This window comes from Sorex araneus, chromosome X, assembly GCF_027595985.1.
Source record: "Sorex araneus isolate mSorAra2 chromosome X, mSorAra2.pri, whole genome shotgun sequence".
Classification (NCBI taxonomy): Eukaryota; Metazoa; Chordata; class Mammalia; order Eulipotyphla; family Soricidae; genus Sorex; species Sorex araneus.
This window is the reverse complement of record NC_073313.1, coordinates 63496785-63522567: the sequence shown is the minus strand read 5'-3', so window position 1 is coordinate 63522567 and position 25783 is coordinate 63496785. Positions and strand designations below refer to the sequence as shown.

Sequence of the window (25783 nt, the reverse complement as noted above, 5' to 3'; positions counted from 1 at the left end):
TCTGTACGAATTAATAATTGCTTTTGATTGAGTGAGCAGTTCTTCATTTGATAGGCCCTTATTTTTCAGTCACCTCTGGCTTACTTAATCAATAATGGCAAGTCTGGTTGGTACTATTTGGCTTCTATCTGCATGAACTGTTACAAATCTGAGGACACCTGCACCTAACCCCTCTGAATTAGACAAATTTAGCATGCATGGGGGAAATCGATTTCTATTTGAGATTTTCTGGGAAAAATAAAAGAATTTAAAATTGATGGGAAACTTTAATAAATAAGCATGGTATGAAACCCATGACTTCTGTTCATCCCCAGATGCAAATTACAGAAGCCACTCTTCGAATTAATGAGAACATGTATAAATGTTAATACCTATTTTTATCACATAAAAATAATGGCGAACTAGGTATGCCATTTGCGATGATGAGAGTGAAAACTTTTGTCATGGATAATTTGTTATTCCCATCTTTTGAGCCAGTAAATTTAACCTCTGGCAATTTGAATGTCAGTTCCTGAGGATGCTTGTAAGGGTACAAAAGGAAGAGGGCCAGGGACACAGCTCAAGAGGCTAGAACATGTGTATTGCATGCTGGACACACTAAGTTCTATCCCCAGTATCACATGGTTTCCCGAACACTGAGATGGTCCTGTTGGCCTCGAGCACTGCTGGGTCTGAGTATTAAAGGAGAGTTGGAAGAGTTGGCCAAGTTTCACCAGGCGGCCCCCCAGACTTCCTGAATGTTGCTTGTGAGACCCGTTGCCCCCAAAGGAGCAGAATGGTGTACAGTTTGGCATATATTATAGCACAGACTGAAAAACAAACCAAATAATATTAGAGAACTAATTAGTTGCATCTCAGATAGTTAGCAGAATACTTTGCAGTTATTGAAACACAGCAATGATGGAGACTATGGAGCTGAACAGTCATGTTTATAATATGGACCCCACTAAAAAGGAAATGACATTGTGGTTGGGGGAGAAAGGTGAATTTATGGGTGTTTCCCTCAAGTTATTTTTCTTGTCATGTCAGGTTTCTTATTCTTTTTTTTTTTTGCTATTTGGGTCACACCCGGCGATGCACAGGGGTCACTCCTGGCTCACGCACTCAGGAGTCACCCCTGGCGGTGCTCAGAGGACCATATGGGATGCTGGGATTCGAACCCAGGTCGGCCGCGTGCAAGACAAACGCCCTACCCGCTGTGCTATCACTCCAGCCCCACAACATGCATTTTATTATCCACCGTTATTTTTCTTTTCATTATATGATTGCTGAATCCCCATAGGAGTATTACATTGAACATGGTAAACATTTTCAGCAGAAAGTTTTAGATATTAACTTTAAAGTCAATATTTTTGAAACTTTTATTTTGATACCATTATAGATATATGTATAATTGTAAGAAATGATACAGAAAATTCCTGTGAATCCTCCACTCACTTTTACCCCAAAGGTAACGTCTTACATAACTACAACAGAGTGTAGTAGTATACCAGAACAATGCCACAGAGACAGCCCATGGCCTTGATTTTCATTCTGCATACTTTTCCCCCTTCAATTTCACATATACTCTTTTGTATCTTCTCTCCTCTCTCCCTCTTGCCTTCTTCCCTTTCTCTCTTACTATATATATTTATATTATATGTAATATTTATAATACATTATATATGTTTATATATTTATATGTAGATATATGTATACACATATACAATGCAGTTATTTTGCATTGATCTGTAAAGTGTATATAATGTTTTTTGAGAGTGAAATTTTATTTGGAAACAAATGAGCTAAAGTAACTAGGTCTTCTGGTCCATTTAAGCAATCAAACCTCCACTATCATGTCACTGCAAAACGGGTGCAATTTCAGGGTGACTGTAATGTGAACCAGGTTTTTTGTAGTGTAATATTATGTTGAAGAGATTTTTATTACTCTCTCCCTGACAGCGTGCTGGCTACACAGAAAGAGCGAGCCCCATTTTCTTCATTCAAATAATTATAGTTGCTCTGAGCTTTGGGAATTTGCAACAGAAATGTATCTGGGAAAACAAGGGGGGCATTGCAGTGACTTGACACTCCCGTGATCCAGCTGTCAAAGACAGTTAGATTTATTACATAATAAAAATCCTTTTGCTTAATATTGGAACAACAGGAGGGACTCAAATCAAGTGCATAGGCCCCTTTTCTGGAAAATGTTCACTCAACAGAACTGGAATAATAGCCAAGACAGCAGAGTGGATAGAATATGCTAAAATGGTGCAGAGTCCTGGGGGTCAGTCCCAGGGGCTTTGATGTTTGGGGAAGGTTGCTCAAAATGAGTCTGTGGTGCAATTACAGAGTCCCTACATGCGCTTCATCTCCTGCTCATAAATGAAAACGAGTCCAGACTGCATGCACACTTCAACTTCCTTCTGCAACGCTGAACTCGCTTACTTATTCCACCACAAATACCTGTGAAATTGCATTAACGCTCAGACAATGATTTTATGCAATGAATTGATTTTCAAGAGTCTAAATGCCGAGAATTCTCAGCTCGAAGGGAAAAAATGGGAACTACTCAACCTTTGATCACCCCAGTGTGGAACAGTAACAATTAAAGAGAATGGAAAGACTAAATAGACAAGAACCATAAATTAAGGGTGCTTAGACCTTCAAACACTGTAAAATCAGCCGGTCTTTCTTGAAAAAATATATAAATAAAATAAAACCACTTTCTATAGGAATATGTTGCAGACCTGGGCCATTCAAAAGGATCTTTTTAGCTGTGTGAGTGGGGTCTCTCTTGGCTCATGTCAGGCACTGTATCCCTGTAGCACTGTCGTCCCGTTGTTCATCCATTTGCTCGAGCGGGCACCAGTAACTGTTTTTGGCATATCAAATACGCCACTGGTAGCTTGCCAGGCTCTGCCATGTGGGCAGGATACTCTCAGTATCTTGCCAGGCTCTCTGAGAGGGACGGAGGAATTGAACCCAGGTCAGCCACATGCAAGGAAAATGCCCTACCTGCTGTGCTATCGCTCCAGTCCCATGTCAGGCACACTTGTAAAGTATGTACCTCATCTGTCATAAAATGAACTGAGACCAACATCTGTGTCCACCTCTCATTGAAAACCAATAATGGTGTTTCGCTAGTTTAGTTCCCAGAAACAACACTTTTCCAGCATTGATATATTCACCAAACCAATACAATCCCCTACCTCCATCCTACTAAGTGGGACTTAGCTGACTTCTCCAGAGCTAGCTTTTGTCCTGGTGCCCTAGTCCGTACTCTTATCCGGAGAAAACGTGAAACTACCATTCCAGTGGACAGATTACCAATGACCATGGAAATTTCTGAGATTCCACTTGACACTGTCCTTTCTCTACAAAGGTATGCCATGAGGCTGAAGAACTTTGCGAGCCCCTTGGCTTCAGATGGAGACAAAAAGCTGGCAGTGTTATGGTGAGTTACCTGGGGGTCATGGGAGGCCATCTCAAAGATTGAAGAAGGATCTGAGAATAAAACTTCAGGTCTGCTTTAATTGCTTACCTCAGACCATTATTCTTATTTTTCATTAAACAATTATAGGACAGCTAATGTACTTGTTCCACTGCTGATTAAACATTTTCTCTTCTAATTTAGACCTTATAAAGATGGGTTTTTAATGCTTTAAACCCCCCCCCCACCTCTCTATCTATCTATCTCCCCTCCCTTTGGTTTTTGAGCCACACCCAGTGATACTCAAGAATTATTCCTGGCTCTGTGCTCCGAAATTACTTTTGGTAGTTTTCGGGCCGGCCCATATGGGATGCCAGGAATTGAACCCACATGGGCCATGTGCAAAGCAAACATCCGACTCGCTGTACTATCACTTCAACCCCTCTTATATATTCTTTAATGTCCCTCAATAATTGTAGGGCAATTGCAGTATATGAGTCAGCACTTCCACTTATAGGTTACAGGCTTAGTAAGAGTTGCCATTAACATATAATCCTTTCCTCATGCCTGCAGCTACCGATGCTTGTCGCTTCTCTACTTGCGGATGTTTAAACTGAAGAAGGACCATGCTATGAAGTACTCCCGATCCCTGATGGAATATTTTAAGGTAATCCTTGTCTTGTATATTTTATGGATACCAGGTGAAAAAATTCCCTGATGGGACATGGCAGGCATGTTGTAAGTATCTAGGTAGCTGTTGCCAAAGGCTTCATTAGCCTTGCTCATCCCAAGCCAGCTAATGCCCTCCCATCTCTCCTTTGGGGCTCCTCCGAGAGTGGAACTTGGTTTGGCTTCCTGGGAAAGAAAGTTCAGTAGCCTGATCCCCTGGTTCTTTGCTGAACTCATGGAATGACTCTTGGCAGCTTCCTGCCCATAGTCAGAGAGGTGACATCTTCTGTCCTGTCCCACATGAGGGGTCTACCCAAGGATAGTGATTCGACTGCCACTCTGAGCAGTACCACATGAAGTGAGTGATGACCCAAGGAATTTTTCAGCAGTGTTGGGGGAGCCATTCCCCTTTGGACCCCTGGAGTGTGCATTTTTAAATTTTTTTATTGAATCACCGTGAGATAGAGCATTAAAATTGTTCATGATTGCATTTCAGTCAAACAATGTTCCAACACCCATCCCCCCACCAGTATCATTTCCCAGCACCAGTGTCCCCGGTTTCCCTCCCACCCCTTTAACTCACCTCCCACAGCATCCTGCCTCTGTTTTTTTGTTTTGTTTTTGGGGATCACACCAGCAACGCTCAGGGATTTCTCCTGGTAGTGCTCAGGGAACCATATGGGATGCCAAGAATCAAACCCAGGTCTTATTGTTCCAGCCCCGTGAATGAGTGTTGTCAAATCTATGAGCCTGCTTGACTCAGTTACCCCAAAGCCGTGGTTAAAATGAATCAGGTCAGGTTCTGACATCAGACACCCTGGGCCAGTGGGTGACGATGAGACAGAGCCATTTACAGATACTGCTGGCTGGGAAACAGCCAGAGTTTTGCTGCCGTGCTCCTGTTGGCGAATGGGGTCAGAGAACATGACTAATACTGCTGTCGTCTCTGACACTCAGAATGTGCTCGCCAAGGTAATTCTTGAGCTGGCCTTGGCCTCCAAAGTGCCTCGAGGGTTTGTGAAATCAGGATTCTGAGCATGGTCCAGTAGGTCTGAAGCATGAGTTCAGGAGGAGCCTCTAGTCAGGATCTGGGTCCTGCCGCTGCCGGCCTCCTGATCACACATGTTCCATGGCTCACTGCCCTTGCAGTGTGCTGACATGCCTAGGGAGTTAGTACTGGAAACTGCAAAAGGCACCTCAGCTGTGGGTCTCCGGGCTTCCCAGGAGCGTTACCTGCGCCCTGGGCTCCTAATTTGTGGACTTCTGCCTGGAACTCCATTTGCAGAGGAGACCAGGCCGAAACCCGAGAGGCCGAGGAGAAAAAATACTGAGGCCTGACTCTGTAAAGACAGACCTGAGTTGACTTAATGCACCTGTGGCCTGGCCATGCCCAGGCTCCCGCCTAGCGAGGGCTTTGGCACAGCTGGGTCGCCACCTCACTGCAGAAATACTGAATGTTCGTTTCCTTGTGCACCACCAGTGTCTAAGCACGAAATTCCACAGCAGCGAGCTCCTTCAAACCAACCCAGAGGGGTGTCAAAGACCTTTTAGTGCCCCAGACCTGCACTCCTTGAATTGCTCAAAAGAGAAAACTGGCAGCTAGGGGGATTTGCATGTGAAGACAGTAAATCCAGGTGACTGGAGAGAGAAGACAAAAGTGGGTCTTGACACACTCCCTGAATATCAGAAATTACCCCCCACCCTGCCACCCAGGGAAAAAGTTTGCAACTGGAGCTAAGGTGAAAAGCTTGCTTGTACTCTGAAGAGCTTGTTTTGCAGAATAAATTTCAGATGAGGATAATTAAACCACTTCTTGGAGAACTGAGTCTGATTTCACTGGGCCTTTTAGTATATCAGATCTTTCATCAAGTGACTTTCATGGGCCTGATTGGAGCCCACCAATTATCCTACCCAGCTATTTTCATGGAGTGTGCGTCGTGGTGTGCTGACGTGCGCAAGCCTCCCAGCTCCGCGAACGAAACAGGAGGCATCCCGAAATGCTGCAATCAATATTAATGTACTCAAATCACACTTCCATCTGTTTCTGAATTAATAAAACACAAAATAGATGTCCTTATTTCCCTCTCTCTCTTTCTCTCTCCTAGCAAAATGCTTCAAAAGTCGCTCAGATGCCATCTCCTTGGGTCGGCAGCAATGGGAAGTAAGTATCTTCTGAAAGGGGCTTTTTCATGCAAATGAATGACCTAGCAGACGCCTAATAGTTTGCATTGACGACTTAAGAGAGCAGGACTCTTCGGAGAGGCTTGTCATCCCTGTGCAGGCAAAATTCGACTTAGGTCTCGGCTCATGGCAAGCCAGAAAAGTCTAACTGCATGTGATTCCGACTTCCTTTCACTCTGCTCTTTACCCCAAATTATGGCCATAAAGATCTCTGGTGATGGGATAGATGGCAAGCACCGGGCCATTTCAGGGAGGTCGGGTAAAAGGAACTCAACCGCAGTGACTTGTCCATGATTCACTCCGTAATGAAAGACCAATGAAATATTCATTTATATATTGGAAGTGCTGTTAAATAAAACCAAAGGCAGAAGAGCCGAAAATATGAAGGTATTTAGCCAATTAGCTGAGCGTCCGTGATGATTTCGATGTTAACACTAAAATACCCTGACCTAAGACGTAAAAGCACCCGTTCAGCTGATCTCAGGCTCAGTGGACTCCCACATTCCTGGCAGAAGCTTTAGCGGGGGTGTACATGATCCTGTGCACATGCCGTGACTGTGCAAAGGCCAGGACAAGAGCTGAAAGTATGCCCAGAGTAGTTGGGGGCACAGCGAAGTGAGCGCTGCTCTCCCCAGGGACATCCTCAGCTAGCTTCACTTGGCTCGTTGCATTTGCACAGTGCCCTGTGCCACGTGCCCGTCAGACCGATGAATCCTACAGCACCTTATAAGTTTTCAATGCGAGCAGAAGCAACTTTGCCTCCTCCCTCCACCACTGATCATTTCCAGTGTTTGCCAGGTGACTCTGCCCCAGGGGTGGGGTTGAGGGGTCACTGTCATCCTGTTGCTCATTGATTTGCTCGAGCGGGCACCAGAAACGTCTACATTGTGAGACTTGTTGTTACTGTTTTTGGCATATCAAATATGCCACGGGTAGCTTGCAAGGCTTTGCCATGCGGGTAGGATACTCTCCTTAGCTTGCCAGGCTCTCAAAGACGGATGGAGGCATCAAACCCAGATCGTCGTGTGCAGGGCAAATGCCCTACCCACTGTGCTATCGGGGTTGAGGAGTACTGGTATGATTTATAAGGGAGCGCCTGGGGTTCAACTGGGAACTCTTGATTTGTTTTCCTAAGGAACAGGTATTTCCAGGACTCACTGAGTGATTTTTTTCCTGAAAAGGCCAAACTACTTTCCTGGCATGGGGCTGGAGCGATAGTACAGCCCCATATAGTCCCATATGGTCCCCTAGCACCTCCAGGAGTAATTCCTGAGTGCAGAGCCAGGAGTAAACCTTGTGCATTGCTAGGTGTGACCCAAAAAAACAAAAGGAAAGACGGATAAGAAAGAAAAGGCCAAACTGGTTTGTGAGCATCTAGCTAGAAACAAGGGAAGTAGCAAGCGAAGGGGAAAGAGACCCTGAAGAGCACGTGAAAAGCCTTTTCAGGAGTCTGGGGAGATAATGCAGCTGTTAGGGCACTTGCTTTTGTGCTCAGTGGGCATGAGTCCGATCCCCAGCACCACATACCCTGATCCCGACCAGGAGTGATCCCATAGCACAGCGCCAGGAGTAAGCCCTGAGTACAATTTGGTGTGGCCCGTCCTTCCCCGGACACACAAATCAGCCTTTTCCGGATGTGCCCCGGAACACAGAAGTGACTTCTTTGCCCTTGTGACTTCCGAACAGGGAGGGAAACCCTCAGCTCCCGTCCTTGCTTCTGGGGGAGGAAAGCTCGGGAGGGAAAGGGCAGGGTCAGAGGCCCAGCGTGACTTCGGGGGACCCTTCAAGCCTCCAGAGATCCCAGCACTTCACTCCCAGCCCCACAGACTTCCTGTTTGAAGTTTGTGGCCCTAGGTGGCTTTGCAATTTCCTCTTGAGATTGCAAAAAAGAAAGGCGATTTCTTGCTTTCCATTGATGTTCAAAAGCGGAGGACTGCGGCAGAAAGCCCTAAGCAGTTTTTTGCAGCTGCCACAGCAAAGAATGCCAGCTTTCCCTGCTTGTTTGGTCTTGTCATTAGCCGAGGACCTGATCAGTCTTTCTCCGCAGCCTACCCTGCCTTTAGACTGACTCTTTCCATCAAGAAGCATTCAGAGAGTTCAGAAAGGAGCAACAAGAAACAAGGGGGCAGGCCGGAGAGAGAGCTCAGTGGTTAACGCCTTGCTCACAGCTGACCCTGTTCGATCCCCAATGCTGCATAAGGTCTCCCAAGCACTGCCAGGAGTTACCACTGAGCACAGAACCACAAGTAAGCTCTGAGCACTTCCAGGTGTGGCCTATTATCCCCCACCCCCTACACACACACACACACACACACACACACACACAAAGAAGTGAGGAAATGCTGGAAAACCTTCACGTTCACTTCCACATGTTAAGTACAGAGTCAGTGTGAGCCCTAAGTGTGGCCCTCACCCCAGAACAGACCAGTAGACCTATGCTATAAAAATGCAACCAAGCTTTCTTGTGGCTATTTCTGCTACATTGTCAGCTCCACTTCAGCATTCTGTGACTACCATTTCCCCCAGATCCCTCCCCCAAATTACCATCCATGCGTACGCTTCTTGCCAGGGTGCACATCTAATTCTGTGAGCAGAGGCGAGTTCTGAGGAACAGAGTCCCCTTGGAAATCAAGAGTTGTCTGAAAGCTGCAGCTGCTGAAAGAAAAGTGGGCAGCAGGGATGAGAAAGGGTTCCTTGGTGATGTGCCATTGGCTGTTTGAAGGAGGAAGCTCCTTCCGACCTGCAGACTCAAAGTTCAAAACAGCTTTCCCCATCCTTGCACTGCCCCTCCCAAGTGTTCAGTTATAATCAGGTGCGTTTGGACGGTCGGTCGCTTAAGCCTGGCTGATAAAGGATAGAGGCTGAAGGTGGCTGCGGAAACTTTCTCCAGGTCACGGGAAGCTCTACCTGCTTTGGCAACTATCCTCAGGCAAATGTGCAGCAGGACAGTCTAATCCAGGCTTCCCATGTTTGGCACAATGTGCTAACAGTGATTCCGTGTCTCTAACATTAAAGGATAAAACAAGAATCTGCCCCCAACACTGTCACCTATTCAGTGCAGGAACAGGTGCAGAGTCAGCAATGAAGAGTCACTTCTGTAGCAAGTCTGAAAGAACCCTAAGTCCCTTCAGACTCCCTCCTTTTGCTGGCTTCCCTAATACTGCTTTGGGCGGGGTGGAGGGGTGCTTTGAAAAACTGCACTTAACTTACTGTTGTGACTATTTGAAGCAAAGTGTCGTTGTGGTTTCCACGAAATGTTATGATAATAGAGCAATATTGCATGTCAAGTCTTTCCTAACTGCCAGTTGCTTTTCTGGCAGCAGGTAGAGAGAGCATCATTGCTGTGATTTGTTTCATTTCAGAAGCATCATAACGCTTGTTAAACATATATTCAAAGCAAGAGCTACAGATGTGGGTAACACTCACTCTGGAGGTATTCACGCAGCTCTCTCTGGTGTTTGGCAACCAGGGTAACAATGCATATGGTGTTACTAATGGTTGGCCGGGGGCACCAAGAGGTCAGTGTTCAATATTAAAAGAGAGGTTGGTCCTATAGGCCAGCACTGCAGCCTGTAGAGGGTGGCCAGATGGAGCCTGTAAAGGGGAGATTATAAGTCATCACTACATGGGAGCCTCTCAAAGGTGTGAGTTTGGGGACATCCTCGGACAAGAAACGATGGGTTGTGGGGACTAGCTCAAGTCTACTTAGGTGGAACATGCATTCACCATGCTAAACCTTACTAAGGCAGGCGGTCTGCTCATGCTCTTGTGGGATCATGCTCCTGTAGAGAGGCCGCCATCCCCATATGTTCTCTTCCCAACCAGCCTAACATGCTTCTCTCTCTCCCACTTCACCAGGAACACCCCATCACCGGTGTCCCTCAACAATGTGTCTCCTATCAACGCAATGGGCAACTGTAACAATGGCCCAATCACCATTCCTCAACGCATTCACCACATGGCCGCCAGCCATGTCAACATCACTAGCAACGTGCTACGGGGTTATGAGCACTGGGACATGGCAGACAAACTGACAAGAGAGAACAAAGGTAAGTTCATGGGTTCAACCTAATGTTCATAGGCTGTGGTGGATTCGACTCTACCTGAGTTTTCCTTGGTAGCTTTATATTTCTGACTCTGATTTTCAAGGCTTAGATAAAGGAAGCAGGGTTAACTCAGAATTGATTCAGTGACTGATCTTTTTCTTTTTTTTTTTGCTTTTTGGGTCACACCCAGCAATGCACAGGGGTCACTCCTGGCTCATGCACTCAGGAATCACCCCTGGCGGTGCTCAGGGGACCATATGGGATGCTGGGATTTGAACCCGGGTCGGCCGCGTGCAAGGCAAACGCCCTACCCTCTGTGCTATCACTCCAGCCCCCTCAGTGACTGATTTTGCTGAAATAGTGTGAAAGGCCTGGCATGTTGTTCTTTAAAGCTTAAACAATGTTGACAAATGACGGTTTCAGATTTTCACTCAGTGGTAAGGATCAACACAGTGAAACAGAGGCAAAGGGAAAAGGAATAACTAGCAAATTAATAAGATTTTGTTGGCCTCTGTGGTCAACTTTAATTTTTTCTTTGGAGAAGTGAGTTTGAGTTATTACAATCCTGAACTCCACTGAGCTCATGATAATGTGACTTGCATGCTGAAGTGAGGGCCAAAGGTCAGCTAGTAGTTTTCACATACGGACTAGGATGAACGATCACCATCCTGTTCAGGGTAGCAGGATGGTTTACTACAAAACAAATGCAAGGAGGACCCTACTTCACCAGCAAGAAGGTCATCGGTCTTAATTGACTTGTGATTCCATCTGTGACCCTTGCTGTTAGTGGTTCACAATGAAGACCCAGTGTCCTCAGGAAAGTGGGAAGTAAAAGCAAGCATACTTTTCACCTGCCCATTCATTTGACTGTGTTCACTCAGGAACAGCTGTTAAAGACAGCCTTGGTGAAGTGAAAGTAGGGATGGATGGTGCCTTTTGACATTGAGTATGACGGGATAACCAGCCATCTAAGGCAGTAGAGATGTTTAGCCAGCAACAGGAAGGCCCTAGCACGTTTCATGGTCTGGTGACTGCTGCTGGGGCATGATGTGATGACAGTTGGATGAAGTGGACTTAGGTGCTTCCAGGATTTCTAGGAATGGACTTGGAGCTGAAATAGATGCACATGTTGATCCATGTTCCAGTGAGTTTGACTACATGGATTTATGGGACCTCCTGGCTCAGGACTCCCGTGCTGCAGTCACCTCACAGTCCGGCCCATCCCCTTTCCTTTTGTGCTCCAATTCTATGGTTCCGCCCACCTCTAATGTTTCTGAACAACTACTGCTTGCATGTCCAGGACAGTCTTTTCAGAGGCTTATTACAGAACCAAACACAGGCTTCTTAAACCCTCCCCCTAAAGACCCATTACTACAGCACTGCCTGCATGTGAAGTGCCAACTCATTAAAGTTGAGAGTATGCAAATTTTCTCTACTAATCTATGTTTAAAATTTTTATCTGAGGGGCCGGAGCAATAGCACAGCGGGTAGGGCATTTGCCTTGCACGCCGCCGACCCGGGTTCAATTCCCAGCATCCCATATCGTCCTCTGAGCACCACCAAGGGAAATTCCTGAGTGCAGAGCCAGGAGTAACCCCTGTGCATCGCTGGGTGTGACTTCAAAAAAGCAAAAGAAATAATTTTTATCTGAGGCACCACTACAAAACTAGGGTCCCATGCATACAACATTCTGGTACCACACCCTACACCAGAGCATCCAGTTCCCTGCACTTCTGCCTCCTTAAACCCATCCCTACCCCTCATCCCTCTGTCATGGTAAGCTCAGCTCAGGGTACATATCTGGACAAGCCTAATCACTCAAGTTTGCATCCTGTCTCATTTATTACTTGTTGGAAAATTTCAGGTATATGAAGAACAGTTTAAAGAAAGAAAAAGATAAAAAAAAAAACCTTACCTATGAAATCACAGTTCTAAATGGTAGAATTGGGAATTGAATCTAGATCCGGTGATTCCAGAATCTACACTTTTAATCCATTGATTGCACCACTAATTTAGACACAAAATTAATAGTGGGCCCTCAGACACCTTCAGTGAATTCCTGCCCACAGTTGCCTCAGTAATGGGTAGCTTTTCATTTGTGTACTTGACTAGTTTTAAAATTCAAAGGCAATGGCCACAATCAGGCCCGTTCTAAGGAGTCTCGGATTGCCAGTGAAAAAGGAAGCCTTGCACAGCTTCCCTAGTTTGTCTCGCTTTGCCTGCTTGCTAACTGTAGAGCAGTTTGATATTTATGGATTTCCTTCATAATTATACCCATTCAAAAATCTGTTAGAGTAATTCCTCCTATAGAAGCACAGAACTTTGCAGGAGCAGTGTGATACCCATGCTGATGTTTGAGTGAGGCGGTGCTGACCTTCTCATTAGCACAGTATATCACAAATTATGCCTGCCTGATATTGATTGGAAAGGCTAATTCCTCTTCAAGCGAAAAGAGAATGCATCTTGGCTTCTTGGCTGGTGCTGTCATAGGCCTTTCTGTATTCTTTAGAGAGGACCTACTTTGGATTCTTCACTGTTTGCAGCCCTGGGTCCACACACTTGTCATTTCTGAACTATGTATAGCTCTGGGCTCATCCCTCATGTCTGTAATTCATACAGAAATGTGGAAGTGGAGGAGTTGCCCTTTTGTGAACAAAGGCTCAGGACTACCATGTACTTGAACCTTTTTCAGTTGACTGTGACAGACATGAAAGAGGCTGTCTTTTCCCATTGGAGGTCTAACCTGCACCCTGTGCATACCCTGTCTACCCATGCAGCTGCATGGCTTATTGCAGAAGATTCTAGTGCTAAACTGGGCCACTGGGGCTGAGAGTCACAGTGAGCTTGCACAAAAGTACATCCTGGCTCACATCCCTCTTCCCAGGACTAGCTCCTTCAACATTTCCTTCAGTGTTGTATCACATAAGAATACATTGTAGCTGCCAAACTAATTTACTCCTTGATCAGCAGGAATTTTATTACATCTTATATGTTACAAAGTATCACATCATCAAATGAAGTTGATACCTAGAGAAGGTATCCATATGTTATACATAACATGAAGAAATAAATACGTTGTTTAGTGAAATTCCATCTGCTGAGCAATCAAGCACATGTAACTCATGCATAGAAATTGCTTTCCACAAAGGCAAGAGAGCATCCCAAGCATTTTAAGATAGGTTGCAACAGGCCCCCACCCAGATTATTTGTTCCCAGCCAGCACTGTAAGTAACTTCCTTGTGCATGAAGCAGTTTCCTCTTTCCACAGCTAACAGAGAGAGATCAGAGTCCTCTCACAGGTCAATGCAGGGTAGACAAATCAATTCAAATATGAAAAAAGAGCCCATTGCTAAAACTTCTAGGTATCACACAGCTTTCTCCATAAATCCTCCACGCCCCTCCCCCATCCCAAAGACACACAGATTAGTATTATAGGCACCGTGCTGCCCATCCCCCAGATAACCTGGGCACTCTTACCACCGATGTCCAGTGGGGGCACTTGTGTGATGCTTGGTGCTTGCAGGTCATTTTTCTTTCCCTAAAGGAACTGGCAGTAAGACTAAGAAATTAGATTCCACCCAGTTTGGGAGAATGCTGATGGCTACAATTACAGTCCATGTACACTGAGTATATCTACACCAGGTCTGGAAAAATTGCTAAACTCAGTTCATTTGGACAGAAGAAAAAGGACTGTTTCAGTTCAATATCACAGAGAATGCCACAGAGTTTAATATTGTGAAGACAGTCATCCCATACCATTTTGCGTATAATGACCCATTTCTAAATATAAACATGCAATCTATTAAAAATATGTTTAAATAAATGTTCTTTTACACATACAGTTTAAGTATATACTTTAGTGCATACATTATATATAATTTTTATGCAAGCGTATATAAACAATGTAACTACAAGTATATTGTCTAGATACACATATTGTAGTATGTGTGATCTTACAAACAACTATAGGATTGTAAGTGTCCTTTGAAACCTGCTGTCTGAGAAAATCTGTAGTGATTTGGGAAAACTTTCTATGAGTTAAATAACAGATTTAAATGGAATTTAATTAAACTTACAATGATTCAAATTACAGTGCTTAATATACATGCCAAGTTTTGATTTCCTGGTAGGTACTCCATAAGTGATTTTTGAATGAAAGGACAATGAAAAAGTTTAACCATATCCACATGGTTGTATTGCATGAAAGCTCCTTAGCAATCTAATGCACAATCACATCATATTCAAAGGCCTGACCGTGGTCTGCTTCTGATTTTCAGAATTCTTTGGAGATCTGGATACACTGATGGGGCCTCTGACCCAGCACAGCAGCATGACCAATCTTGTCCGCTACGTTCGCCAGGGACTGTGTTGGCTGCGTATCGATGCTCACTTATTGTAGTGGGTGCACCACCATTTCTGGTATTAACACTCATCATTCTACCTCTACCAGAGCACCAATGGTCACTGGTGGAAATTCACTCATTTTGGACAGTTCTTTGATTCTGTTTGTTTCAGTATATTTGTGATATCTGCAAAACACAGAGGTATCAGATGTCAGTGTAAGTGGACACTACAACTTGAGAGCAGTGTATGTTTATGACTGTCATTTTCCAACATATTGTATACAGCATTTGTCACATCCCACCATCGTTTTGTAGAACCATGCATTCATTCCCAACAGTATTGTTTGAAGTCCACACTACCCAAAATAATGGAAATAACTTATGATGATAACAGGTTCCTGAACAATGAAGTCACATATACATGTACATATATGTGTATATATGGACTTAGAAACAGAGAATCTGCAAGATTCCTAATTTCAGCATTAATCATTCCCCAAACCATAATCATATATTCAGAAAAGAACATATTTCATAGTCCGTTGTTAAACTTTTTGTTCCCACACACTTAATCTTCAGGTGAGAATTTTCATTATCAAAACCCAGTGGGTAAAGAAGTTTATTATATTGCTACAGCAACATCATAAAATCAAGAATATTAAGGAAATAAATGAGCGTAGCAATGCCACTCTTCAATATTATGCCACACAACCAGAGAGGCTTTTGGTTTGATTTGGTTAATATACCTTTTTTGATTCCCTATTTAAAAAAAAATAATGGGGCCGAGAAGATAGTACAGAGGGTAGGGTGCCTGTTTTGGTTGTAACCAACCCAGGTTTGAACTTCAACATCCCATATGGTCCCCTGAGTTCCACCCTGAGTACAGAGCTAGGAGTAAGCCCTAAGCACAGCTGGGTGTGGCCCCAAAATTCAAGCAAAACCTTTTTAATGAGAGAAGTGGGAACATTTATTTTGACAACTTTCAGGCATCAGCTGCCTTAGTATTTTTAAAAATCATTATTTGAAGCATAAATCCTCACCTGGGATTCTCTTTGTATAAAGCTCTCCTTTTGAGAGGCAGTTCAGTGGGTGCATTTCCCAGTGATCAAAATGCTACACTCCAGTTTTAGAAATGAGACCTAGGAGAGGTCTAGACAGTGTCCAAGGATTTTATACCTCGGCCTCATTTACAGTTCATAGGTGGGAACATAAATGGCAGGATTTTTAAAAATCATAGTATAAGCAAATCTTTGAAGTAAAAGTCAAATTATTACTACCTAGAAATAATAATGTACAGCTTACTTCCTAGTGGCTTTAAAGTCTGGACTTCCTTGATTATTATTCACAGTTTCTATTTTACGGGGTTTCTTTTCTATCTTTGAACTTTCTTTTCTTTTGTATTTTTGGATCATTAGCTTTTGACAAATAGAATCACTGATTTTATTCATGTCTACAATAACATGAAACATTTCTATGAAAATTCCAAAGAAAACTCCAAACTCTCTAAGTAGTAGCTAGTCTTTCAACAACAGCAACAAAAACAAACAGACAGACAAAAGAACCAACCCTGAGTCTTGGGGGTTTCTCTGGGGTGCTTGGAAAGAACCCTGCCCCCGAAGATTGGGAACAGTTCACTTAATTTAGAGATATTTCCACATGGGTTGCAATGATCACCACTTCTTACGATCCTTGACATTCATATTATCCCTGAACATCACAATGTAAATATTATCTTTGGTGTTACAGCTCACCAGAAAAATCCCCCACATGTAGTAAACACTATCCATACATTAATTCCTTGTAACTACCTGCTGGTATATAATTCTACATAGCATTTAAATCTGCTGAGTTATTGAATTCTGTTCACTATTCACCAGATGAATAGTAGACACATGCACATGAAAGATGCGAATTTGCCTGATTTTTTGAGCAATTCTTGTAAATCTGTGATAGGAACAGCAAGGGATTCCTCTACACTCTCATTGTCAAGGTTCGATATATCTCCCGTTGCAAGAGACGGACTTGAGCTCCACTGGTCATCTTTGAGTTTAAGGCCCTTTGTTGTATAATAAGGTTTTGGAAGTTACACTCCAATGACTGAGGCCACATTGATGAGATGGCTGCTAGGAGTATCCCAGCAGCTGAACCCAGCACTTTTGATGCTCCCAGTGTGGTTGAGCTTTATGTTCAGAATCTCAGCAACAACACACATGAAGACAAACACAGAGACAAATGAAACCTCAGAGAATCTTTTCTGAGCCTCTCAAGGGAGGCAAATGATCCTATGAATGACTCCAAACACCCCAGCTGGGTGTCACATAAAAATTAAGCTGAAGGCTTTGCCGTGACTCAAGTTCTCTTTTTTATTACCATGGCTTACCATGTAACGGGCCTGGCTATTCACCATATAATAAAACCAACTGACTTGACTTATAAATTCAACTTAGACCACAATCCTAGACCACCACGGATTTAGGTATGGATTCTTGAAATCCAGTCTCCAGAAACTAGACATTAGAATGCTGGGGGCAGATTCCCAGAGGGGAGAAAGCGTATTTCCCCATGGGTGCAAGATTTCTATCTCTAGTTTCACTGAGTCACTGTATCTACTTTACATATTTCAGAGGGGCAGCAGGCAGTCCTGCTGTCAGACATCAGCTTCGGTGGCTGAGTATGAAGTGTGTGCCAAAGCAGCAACACGATGATCAACTCTGACAGTTGAGCTCAGGATCACCACCTGATAATTTAGGAGACCCATTTCAAAACAGCTGAAAAACCAATTAAAGATGGAGGATGATTTGCCCTCCAGATCCTGGAGATGAGGCATCTTGCAGTTTCAGAAGAAAGGATTGTTGCTCTATACTTGGCATTCTATTTGTCATGCTGTAAATGGTGATCTGTGTTGTAGGTGTGCAGCTATTTGAAGGATTGAGATATTTTGTCAAGTAAATCTCTTCAGTGTACTGGTTTGTGGGAGGGATGTGAGACCTGTGGACGGCAGGGAGAGGTCCTTCCTGGAGACCTTGAGGAGGCTTGGTGAGACACTTCTCAATGGCACATGGAGGTATGGGCAGAGCCATGGCAATGTACACCTGAGCAAGTACACAGAAGGATCTCAGCCCTGCAACAGGAGCCGGGTAGGGCCACCACTATGCCTTCATTTGTCACCCAAGCTCCAAACACAGAGAGTTTGACAAGTTTGTGTTATGATGTGGGCTTGGCTTTGTATTTTTAATTAACTTTGGATTTTTTAGTGGTTTTGTCATATTACTGTCTGAGTTTGGTAGGTAGGGTTAATTTGACAGAGTATACTAGTGTGGTCCTTGGGGTAGAATTTAGCCGTAAGCATGTTGTTAGCCAGCCTGTAGACTGTTAATTACTTAATAATCTCATTGGGAAAATACTAGTAGTTTTATATTTGGATGACGTAATTGAAAAAGCAGACTAGCTGCTTCTAACTTTCAGAAGACATGAGGTTGGGATGCCTTTTTTTTTCCCATGTGATGGTTTAAAAAAGTTTCAGAACTGTAGTCAATCACTGAGTTACTAAATTAGAAACCATTGGCTAAAAGGTTTTGCGCAGTTTCCAAATGGATCGATTGTCATTTGGACATTACATTGCTGAAGGCATGGGGTTAGGTCTGCCTTGGAAAGATACTCGTTCTATCGTATCTTTCTCGAAGCTAACTAATTCTGATTTGGATTTATTCAAATTTGCATCCTGGAGATGGGAGTTGCAGTGTGAAGTTGGAAAGCATTTTTGAAGGCAGTATTGATTTAGCTGTGAGGGTGAAGCCCTCATTACTTATCAATAGACATGATAAAGTTCACCTGCAAGAGTTGGCAGGTGGGATAACCAAACTGGATCACTGGGTAGGACTACTCAGTAAGGCAGTGAACTGCTTGCTTAGAGAAGTATCACTCTTCCCATTGAGAAAATGTGTGGCAACACAGTGTAGCTACACAGAATCAAGTGAATGGGTCAATCTAGTGCCCCCAAGTCAATTCTGTGGGGTTAAAGTATTGAGCCAGTTGTCACCACTCTGTTACACGACTGGCAGACTAAATTCTTTGTCCTCCTCGTTACCGTTGTTGTTGTTGTTGTTGTTGTTGTTATTGTTGTTATTGTTGTTTCTCATCTTCACTTGCACAGCCTTATTCTCATAATTAAACTCTGATTCATTTTCTCTTTGGTGTTAGCAAACTCCAACTACTGATGTGACATCTGTGTATTGATAATCAGCATTTACCCTGGCAGGAGGCAAGTCGGATAGGCTGTTCTCTGATGTTGACGATACCATCGGATATCTTCGGGGAAAGAAAATGTATTAATTCCCTTTCCTTTCTCCTCGCAAAGCTAGAAGCCCTCTACCAGGCGCATCACATTTTCCTCTGTAATCCATAGACTACAAGAAAATTGCATTGTGGGGAGGGTGGCGGGGAGGGGGGGTGGGGGTGAGGGGAGGGAAGCCCTTCCAGGCCAGGCTGCAGTTCTTGACCCTTTCTGCTTCTGTCATGAGATGTTAATGAATCTTTCATAAGGCTTTCATTGGGTTAGGGGGCGCTGAACTGCTTTTCCAATCCATGATCAATCATCGTTCTTCTAAGAGATTGGAGCTTTGCTGTTTCATTAACTGTGCAGTGTAGACTAATGGTGTTTAATAAAAATCATTCAAAATTTCAAACTCTTTTGCCGGTGAACTTAATTTTGTTGGCTCTTTGATTTGCACCAGTCTTTGAGGCGGGAATGGGGAAGCAAGGGTGAAATCTGCTACCTGGGCCCTGGCAGGAATCTGCAGGGGCACACTCAGGCCACCCCCGCTTGCCAGCATTTGCTTGGTGAGCAGCAGCCTGAGGACCAGCTCGGAAAAACCTCCTGAAGAATTCTTCAGTGGAGACTTTCAGCTGGGTTTGCTCATCCCAACTGAAGGACTCGTAGTTCTCGTGATCTAGAGCTTCATATGAAATTCAAGTGTTGGGGTCTGGCCCACGTCCTTTGTGAAACCACCAAATAAAAGCATCTCTCAGTGTAGAGCCCAGGGCATGACAATGGGCAATCAAATGCATCCCAGCTGTGCACCTCTGCTGTGATTCTGCAGTGTTCAGAAAATCAGTGGAAGAGGAGCCCCCTGGACAGGAAACAGAACTGGAGAAACCCCCCAAGAGGCAAACTTGCTGCTGTGCTGCCGAGATCAAGAGCTGCTTGTTTCCATCTGCCCTTATGTCTCTGACACTAGAAAGTACTTGCTTGATAGTATGTTCCCATTTCTATGCTATCAATACACCCATCGTGGCTGAGACAAAGTAATTTCCTATGATGCCACTGAACACAGAGTTGGGAAGAGATGCAAACAAAGTTGTGAGGCTGGACAAGGAAGCTCTGATACCTTCCAGAATGCAGCCAGCCGAACAGGGTCTGGATTTCCCATATTTGCTTATGTGGAGGCACCTGCACGTGCAGTCATGGGCAAGCCCATTCCAATGACAGACCTTCCATAACCTTCAAATATGAATCCATCATCTAGACATGCAGGTAATTTCTGATGAGCCCCTCGAGGTACAAGATTTAAGCTCAGCGAAACAGAATTGAATAAAGCCTTTTTGACTCAAACACAGATGGATCCGTGGAGGGGGTCTGGTAATCTTCCATGTCTCCATAAGATGCAAGTCACAGAAACAGAAAATCATCATGATTGGTTTCAAACATAGCTCGGTGGGTTTAGGATTATGATTTTGTGTATTTTCAATGTGAATGGTATTTCTACCTTGGACATACAAGAGGTAAGTTCCTTACTATTGCTCCTCCTAATAACTATCTTTGGGCAGTTAGGAGACACTAGGGCCTCTCAAAAGAATAGCAAAATTTTAAATGCATTGTGCTGTTTTCTTGTAATGTGGAAACTCTGTGATCCTCTCATCTTTCCACTGTTGATCAGTAGTTTTTACTTAAGTCAATAAGGTTTGAAGTTATTCTTTATCATGTATTTTCAATTGTACATGTCCATGACTCTCCATGAATGCAAACAGAATGTCTCCTATACCAGTTACATGATAAGTATTCAGAAATGAGCATCCACATGATATGAATACCTATTACTACCCCATATAAAAAAATCATAGGTCACTAACAAAAGGCACAATCTTCGATATATTTTTCTAAGAAAGTGAGGTTTCCATCACACACACACACACACACACACACACACACACACACCAACCACATACGCCTCTCTATCAGATATCTTCATCATAAAACATCCTGAGAGTAAAAGAGAAAATATCAAAGGGACCCATTTCCCTGGCCCTATGCATTATCAGCAGTTAATAAGGGGTTTGTATTGAGAAACATTGAAGAACTTACTCTAAAATACCACTTTTACTAAAGGTTTTCATTTTCTGCCTGACCTGTGTCCACAGTCAGAATGCTAGTTTTGAAGAAGACCCATGACTTATTCTTCTGCCTTATTCTTCCTTTCTAGAATCTCTCTCTCTCACCTCCTCCTCCTCCTCCTCCTCCCTTTCTCTCTCTCCCCAATTTTCACAGTTGTGTGACCAGGATAAACACAGTCTTTGGGAGTCTTCTATCCCCTCATGGCATTTCTGCAACATTTGTCCTGACTGAAGAACGGCAACATCTGGGTCTGGTTTAATTGACATGACACTCGCAAGGGGCCTCTGAGTCCCCTCAGGCAATGGAGCAGTGTGTGTGGCTATGGAGAACTAGAAATGCAAGCTGCAGCATCCGTCACATCCTGTGTTTCAAAACTCTCCTCACTAATCCATCATATTCACCCACAAATATTACAAATGAGATTGATTCTGTCTCCTGACAATTTATCTAACGGTTTTCTTTCTGGATGATTCTACTCTCTGGATATTTTAGAAAGAGAAGTGTCTGATGAAATCCCTCATATTTATTCAATTCTACAAATTGCTGTTTTTATTCCTATTTCCATCAGAGTAATGCTTCAGAAGACTGTTTGATGTAGTGTTGTCTTCGGAGAAAATACGTCACTAGTGAGCCCACTAGAGACACAGTTCTCAGAAAAAGCTTCTCAGGATCAGAAGATAACTATAATTCTTCCCCTCAGCACATTTTGTTAGTTGAGTCACATTTCCTTAGGAGCCTCCAAAGGAGACACTGGCTTCTCTTCTTGTGCTGGTGGTAGCTGAGGCTACTCTGCTGTTACTTGTTTCTCCTTCCTGTCTCCTCTCTGTATCTTCTCTCCTCTCTCTCCTCTCTCTCCTCTCTCTTTTCCTCTCTCTATCACTCTCTCACCACCAGATGTTTCTTTCATGTTTCTGCTCTTTCTAATGAACAGTTCAATTCAGTGTGTCTGAATTGTACTTGTCCATGCTTTTAAGATATAACTGTAGCACTATAGCACTGTCGTTCCATTGTTCATTGATTTGCTTGAGCGGGCACCAATAATGTCTCCATTGTGAGACTTATTATTACTGTTTTTGGCATATTGAATATGCCACAGATAGCTTGCTAGGCTCTGCTGTGCGGGCGGGATACTCTCAGTAGCTTGCCGGGCTCTCTGAGAGAGACAGAGGAAACAAACCCGGGTTGGCCGCATGCAAGGCAAACACCCTGCCTGCTGTGCTATCGTTCCAGCCTCTTTTAAGACATAACAGATTAATAAAAATAGATCTGTCCTGATTTAAAATCTGCCTCTTGGAAAGCATGCTGTATAATAAGGTCCATGCTATTATAATAAGTGCATTATTACATGGCAGTATAAATATTGGTCTGCTGCATTCATTTGTCCAATTGTGTAGCTTTGTGGAGCAGTGTTTGACCTTTGCAACTTGATTTTGTAGCAAGTTGAGTGGTTTCAAGCAGTAGAGACAGTTTCTATCAAGAATCTCCAGAGAACAAAAGGGAAGGCCCTGCCGCAGAGGCAGGGTGGGGTGGTGGGTGTTGGGGTGGGGGTGGTAGGAGGGATACTGGGAACATTGGTGGAGGAGAATGGGCACTGGCGGAGGGATGTAAACGAAATGCAAACATGAAAGCTCATAAGTTTATAACTGTACCTCACGGTGATTCACTAATATTTTTTTAAAAAAATAAAGAATAGTTCCTAGGGGGAAAAAAAAGAATCTTCAGTGAAACCTTAGTTGGAGTCCTGTCAGTGGCAAACATCTTCAGCAGTTGCTGTCATTATTATAAATATTAGCTGCAAATTTCTGTTCGTGGAATTTCCCAGAGCTCTTCAGTCAAGTTTTTTAGCTTAATGGTTCCCCCCCCCCTTGTCAACTTTCTTGTTCTTTTTTTTTAATGAATTGTTTTTGACTGAAGAAATATTTTGGTTGCTTTCAATATGTATTTCTCTTCATAGTCCTAAGGTCTCTCCCTCTTTCCCTCCCTCCTTCTTTTCATTAAAATGTTGAAATCTGGAGTCTTTGATACATCTGCATCAGACCACTAGATAGGTCAGAGATGATACTTAAGTCTAAGCTAAGTTGGTGGGCTTTCAAAAATGAATGCATGTTCATTGGGCCTTCTTCCCCATGCTGATAAGAAGAGATAGCTTTTCAGAGGAGCACTATGACATACATTGAGCTCTAATACAGTTTAGCAAATAACTCCACCTGTTTCCATTAAGTCACTGTAATAGGACTTGAAAAATACTCCTGAGAGTTGCCACGGGTGCCTTCTACCTGGCCTATGGGGGTGTGTGTGTGTGATTGCTTTGTATTGAATAGGCACATTCCTGCCTTACATGTTCATTTGAAATATTTCCTAGCATGCCCGTGGCCTGTATATGCGAACCAGAAAGAAAATCCCAACCTGTGGGAAATGAGGATGTGACACTGTGACCATATTCTTGTTCTTCAAGAAGACATTTTCATGCATATTTTACACAGAAACTTTGTCTCTTTCATGGCATGGAAAGTATTTATTGAGTAACCAGGAGACCGGTGAGAATTTAATGGCCATCATGTGCTCTGCGTGAGTGCTCACAAACACCCTGTCACGATTATTGTGACTAGCCAAAGCTGCATAAATAGAACATGCCATTGCTGCGTGTGCATGTGTGTAGGGGTGTGTGTGTGTGCATGTGTACATTGTGCAACATGTCTGGCTTGCTGTCCTTCATGAGATTTTCCCTTATTTGGAAAACATCCTTTTCCAGTTCCTGAAGGCCATGGTTAGGTTGCCATTCAAAGGCAGTACTCCTATATGAAAACTCCTTTTCCTTTGGATGTTTTTCTTATAACATTCACACTCAAATACACAGATTATGCCTGCTTCTGAGAGAGAAGGGACTCTACTCAAATCCAACTAGGCTTCCAGGAGGAAATGAAGGTTTCCATACATGGGAGGGAATATGAAGGTCACTTCAGGTAAATACAGTGGAGTTCTCTGGGATGTGTGTTGTGTGTGGGGGGGATTGGCAGTGGTGAGCTTGTCCCGGGCTATAGCTCAAGTCCCTGAAGCCACTGTTCTGGTCTGGGCTCCCTCCAAATGTATACATGAGAAGAAGTAGCCTGGCCTGGTTCCTTTGAAGAGAATTTCCAAAGGCCATGCCACCAGTGAAACACCCTTTGCCATACTGTTGGCACCCCAGGTGGCCTCAAAAATGGGATAATAATTCACAAGCTGCCCACTTCCTTTTACCAGAAGAATCTAATCCACCCTTTTCTTGGGCCCAGATTTCAATACTCATTTTAGATTCACCAATTGTCACTGTTGTTCATATGCATGCTTGTTGCTTCCTTTCAGAGGTTCTGCATAGACCAAGGTGTCTGTTCTATCATCAAACAATGAATGAAATGATATCTGGTTTCTAACAAGTGGTTTCACGTGCTTTATGTGTATAAAACTGTGCTGCTCATGTTGGTCTGCATTTCTGAAGTGTGTGTGGCACACAAGTCTTTAGATGGTGCTTTGTTCTCAGTGCAGTAACTCTGTGTACAAACATTTGAATGTTGTTTTGCTGTTTTCTGACGTGTCTCTGTAAAAATGATATTGGCTGTGCTGATGCGTTGGTTTCTCTCCTAGAGGCATTTAGTCTACTGCCAATGCATTGCATTATTTAAAAATGCAAAATAAAATTTTTATGAAAAGCTCATTTTAGACATGTAGATTATTCTGCTTACAGACTTTCCAGCCATAAGTACCTTGTTGCCACCAGTTCATATTATGAGACAGTCAATGCTCCCACTTACCTCAACAGCTTGAAAATTGGGGCTCCATAAAGAAAAATCACTCTCACAAAGTTCACTTGCTTTATGTGAGACCCCTAGACCATTTAAGAGAAAAGCCAATTTAAGAAAAAGCCCGTTTAAGAGAAAATTGTCAAAAGTTTTGTTCTCTGAAGCCTTTGTACACAGCACAAAAGTACTTTCAAAGTATAAAATCCTAACACTGGTAAGCTCTGAGAAAAAGACACAAAGAAAATTCTAAGACTAGTCTAAAATCTTTAAAGTATTCCTGCTGTGGTCATTTCCTCCAGAGCATTCTGACTAATGTCTTAATGCACCTGGGAGGGCAGCCTAAGCAATAATTTTAGTTCAGAAAAAAAATGATTTAAAGTCATCAGCAAAAAGTCGTGCTATCTTAAGTATATCTTTTTACCTAGGTGTATTACCAACTATTTTAAAATCATCACTGTCACTGTCATCCCGTTGTTCATCGATTTGCTCAAGCGGGTGCCAGTAATGTCTTCATCCATCCCTGTCACTTGCTAGTGTAGCTCGATGGCATATTGGGGGCTCCTTCAGGATCAGGGGAATGAGGACCATCATTGTTACTGTTTTTGGCATAGCGACTATGCCAAGGGTAGCTTGTCAGGCTCTATTTGAAGTAAAATAGATTTTATTTGGAGGGTTTTTGAGAGATAGAGAGTGAGAGAGGAACACACTCAAGAGAGAACACAGAGTTCTCCAAGAGTGGAGATAAAGCCCCTAGACACATCCCAGCATTATATAAGAAAGCATGAAAGTACACATCTCAAGAGAGGAGATGCGGGCACCACATGTGCTCAGCCACATGGTTGCAAGCAGCACATGGGCTCAGGCAGCATATGCACGCATATTTTATGGGGGCACATATTTTACAACTAGTTTCTTTAAAATATTAAAAAGTTTTTCAGATGGTGAAAGAAGTCTAGAAGTCTCAT

General features: G+C 43.4%; 1 protein-coding gene across 3 annotated transcripts in view; it reads left to right on the top strand.

The window, feature by feature from the left end:
- Positions 1 to 19075, top strand: part of AFF2 (ALF transcription elongation factor 2) — a 552818-nt gene extending 533743 nt beyond the window's left edge. For all 3 annotated transcript variants that reach the window (XM_055122196.1, XM_055122195.1, XM_055122197.1), the window contains 5 exons: positions 3365 to 3436; positions 3986 to 4079; positions 6187 to 6242; positions 10121 to 10311; positions 14586 to 19075. In XM_055122196.1, the coding sequence (XP_054978171.1) occupies positions 3365 to 3436; positions 3986 to 4079; positions 6187 to 6242; positions 10121 to 10311; positions 14586 to 14707 (535 nt within the window). In that variant the 3' untranslated portion in view covers positions 14708 to 19075. The remainder of the gene's footprint in view (positions 1 to 3364; positions 3437 to 3985; positions 4080 to 6186; positions 6243 to 10120; positions 10312 to 14585) is intronic.
- Positions 19076 to 25783: the final 6708 nt, after the last annotated feature.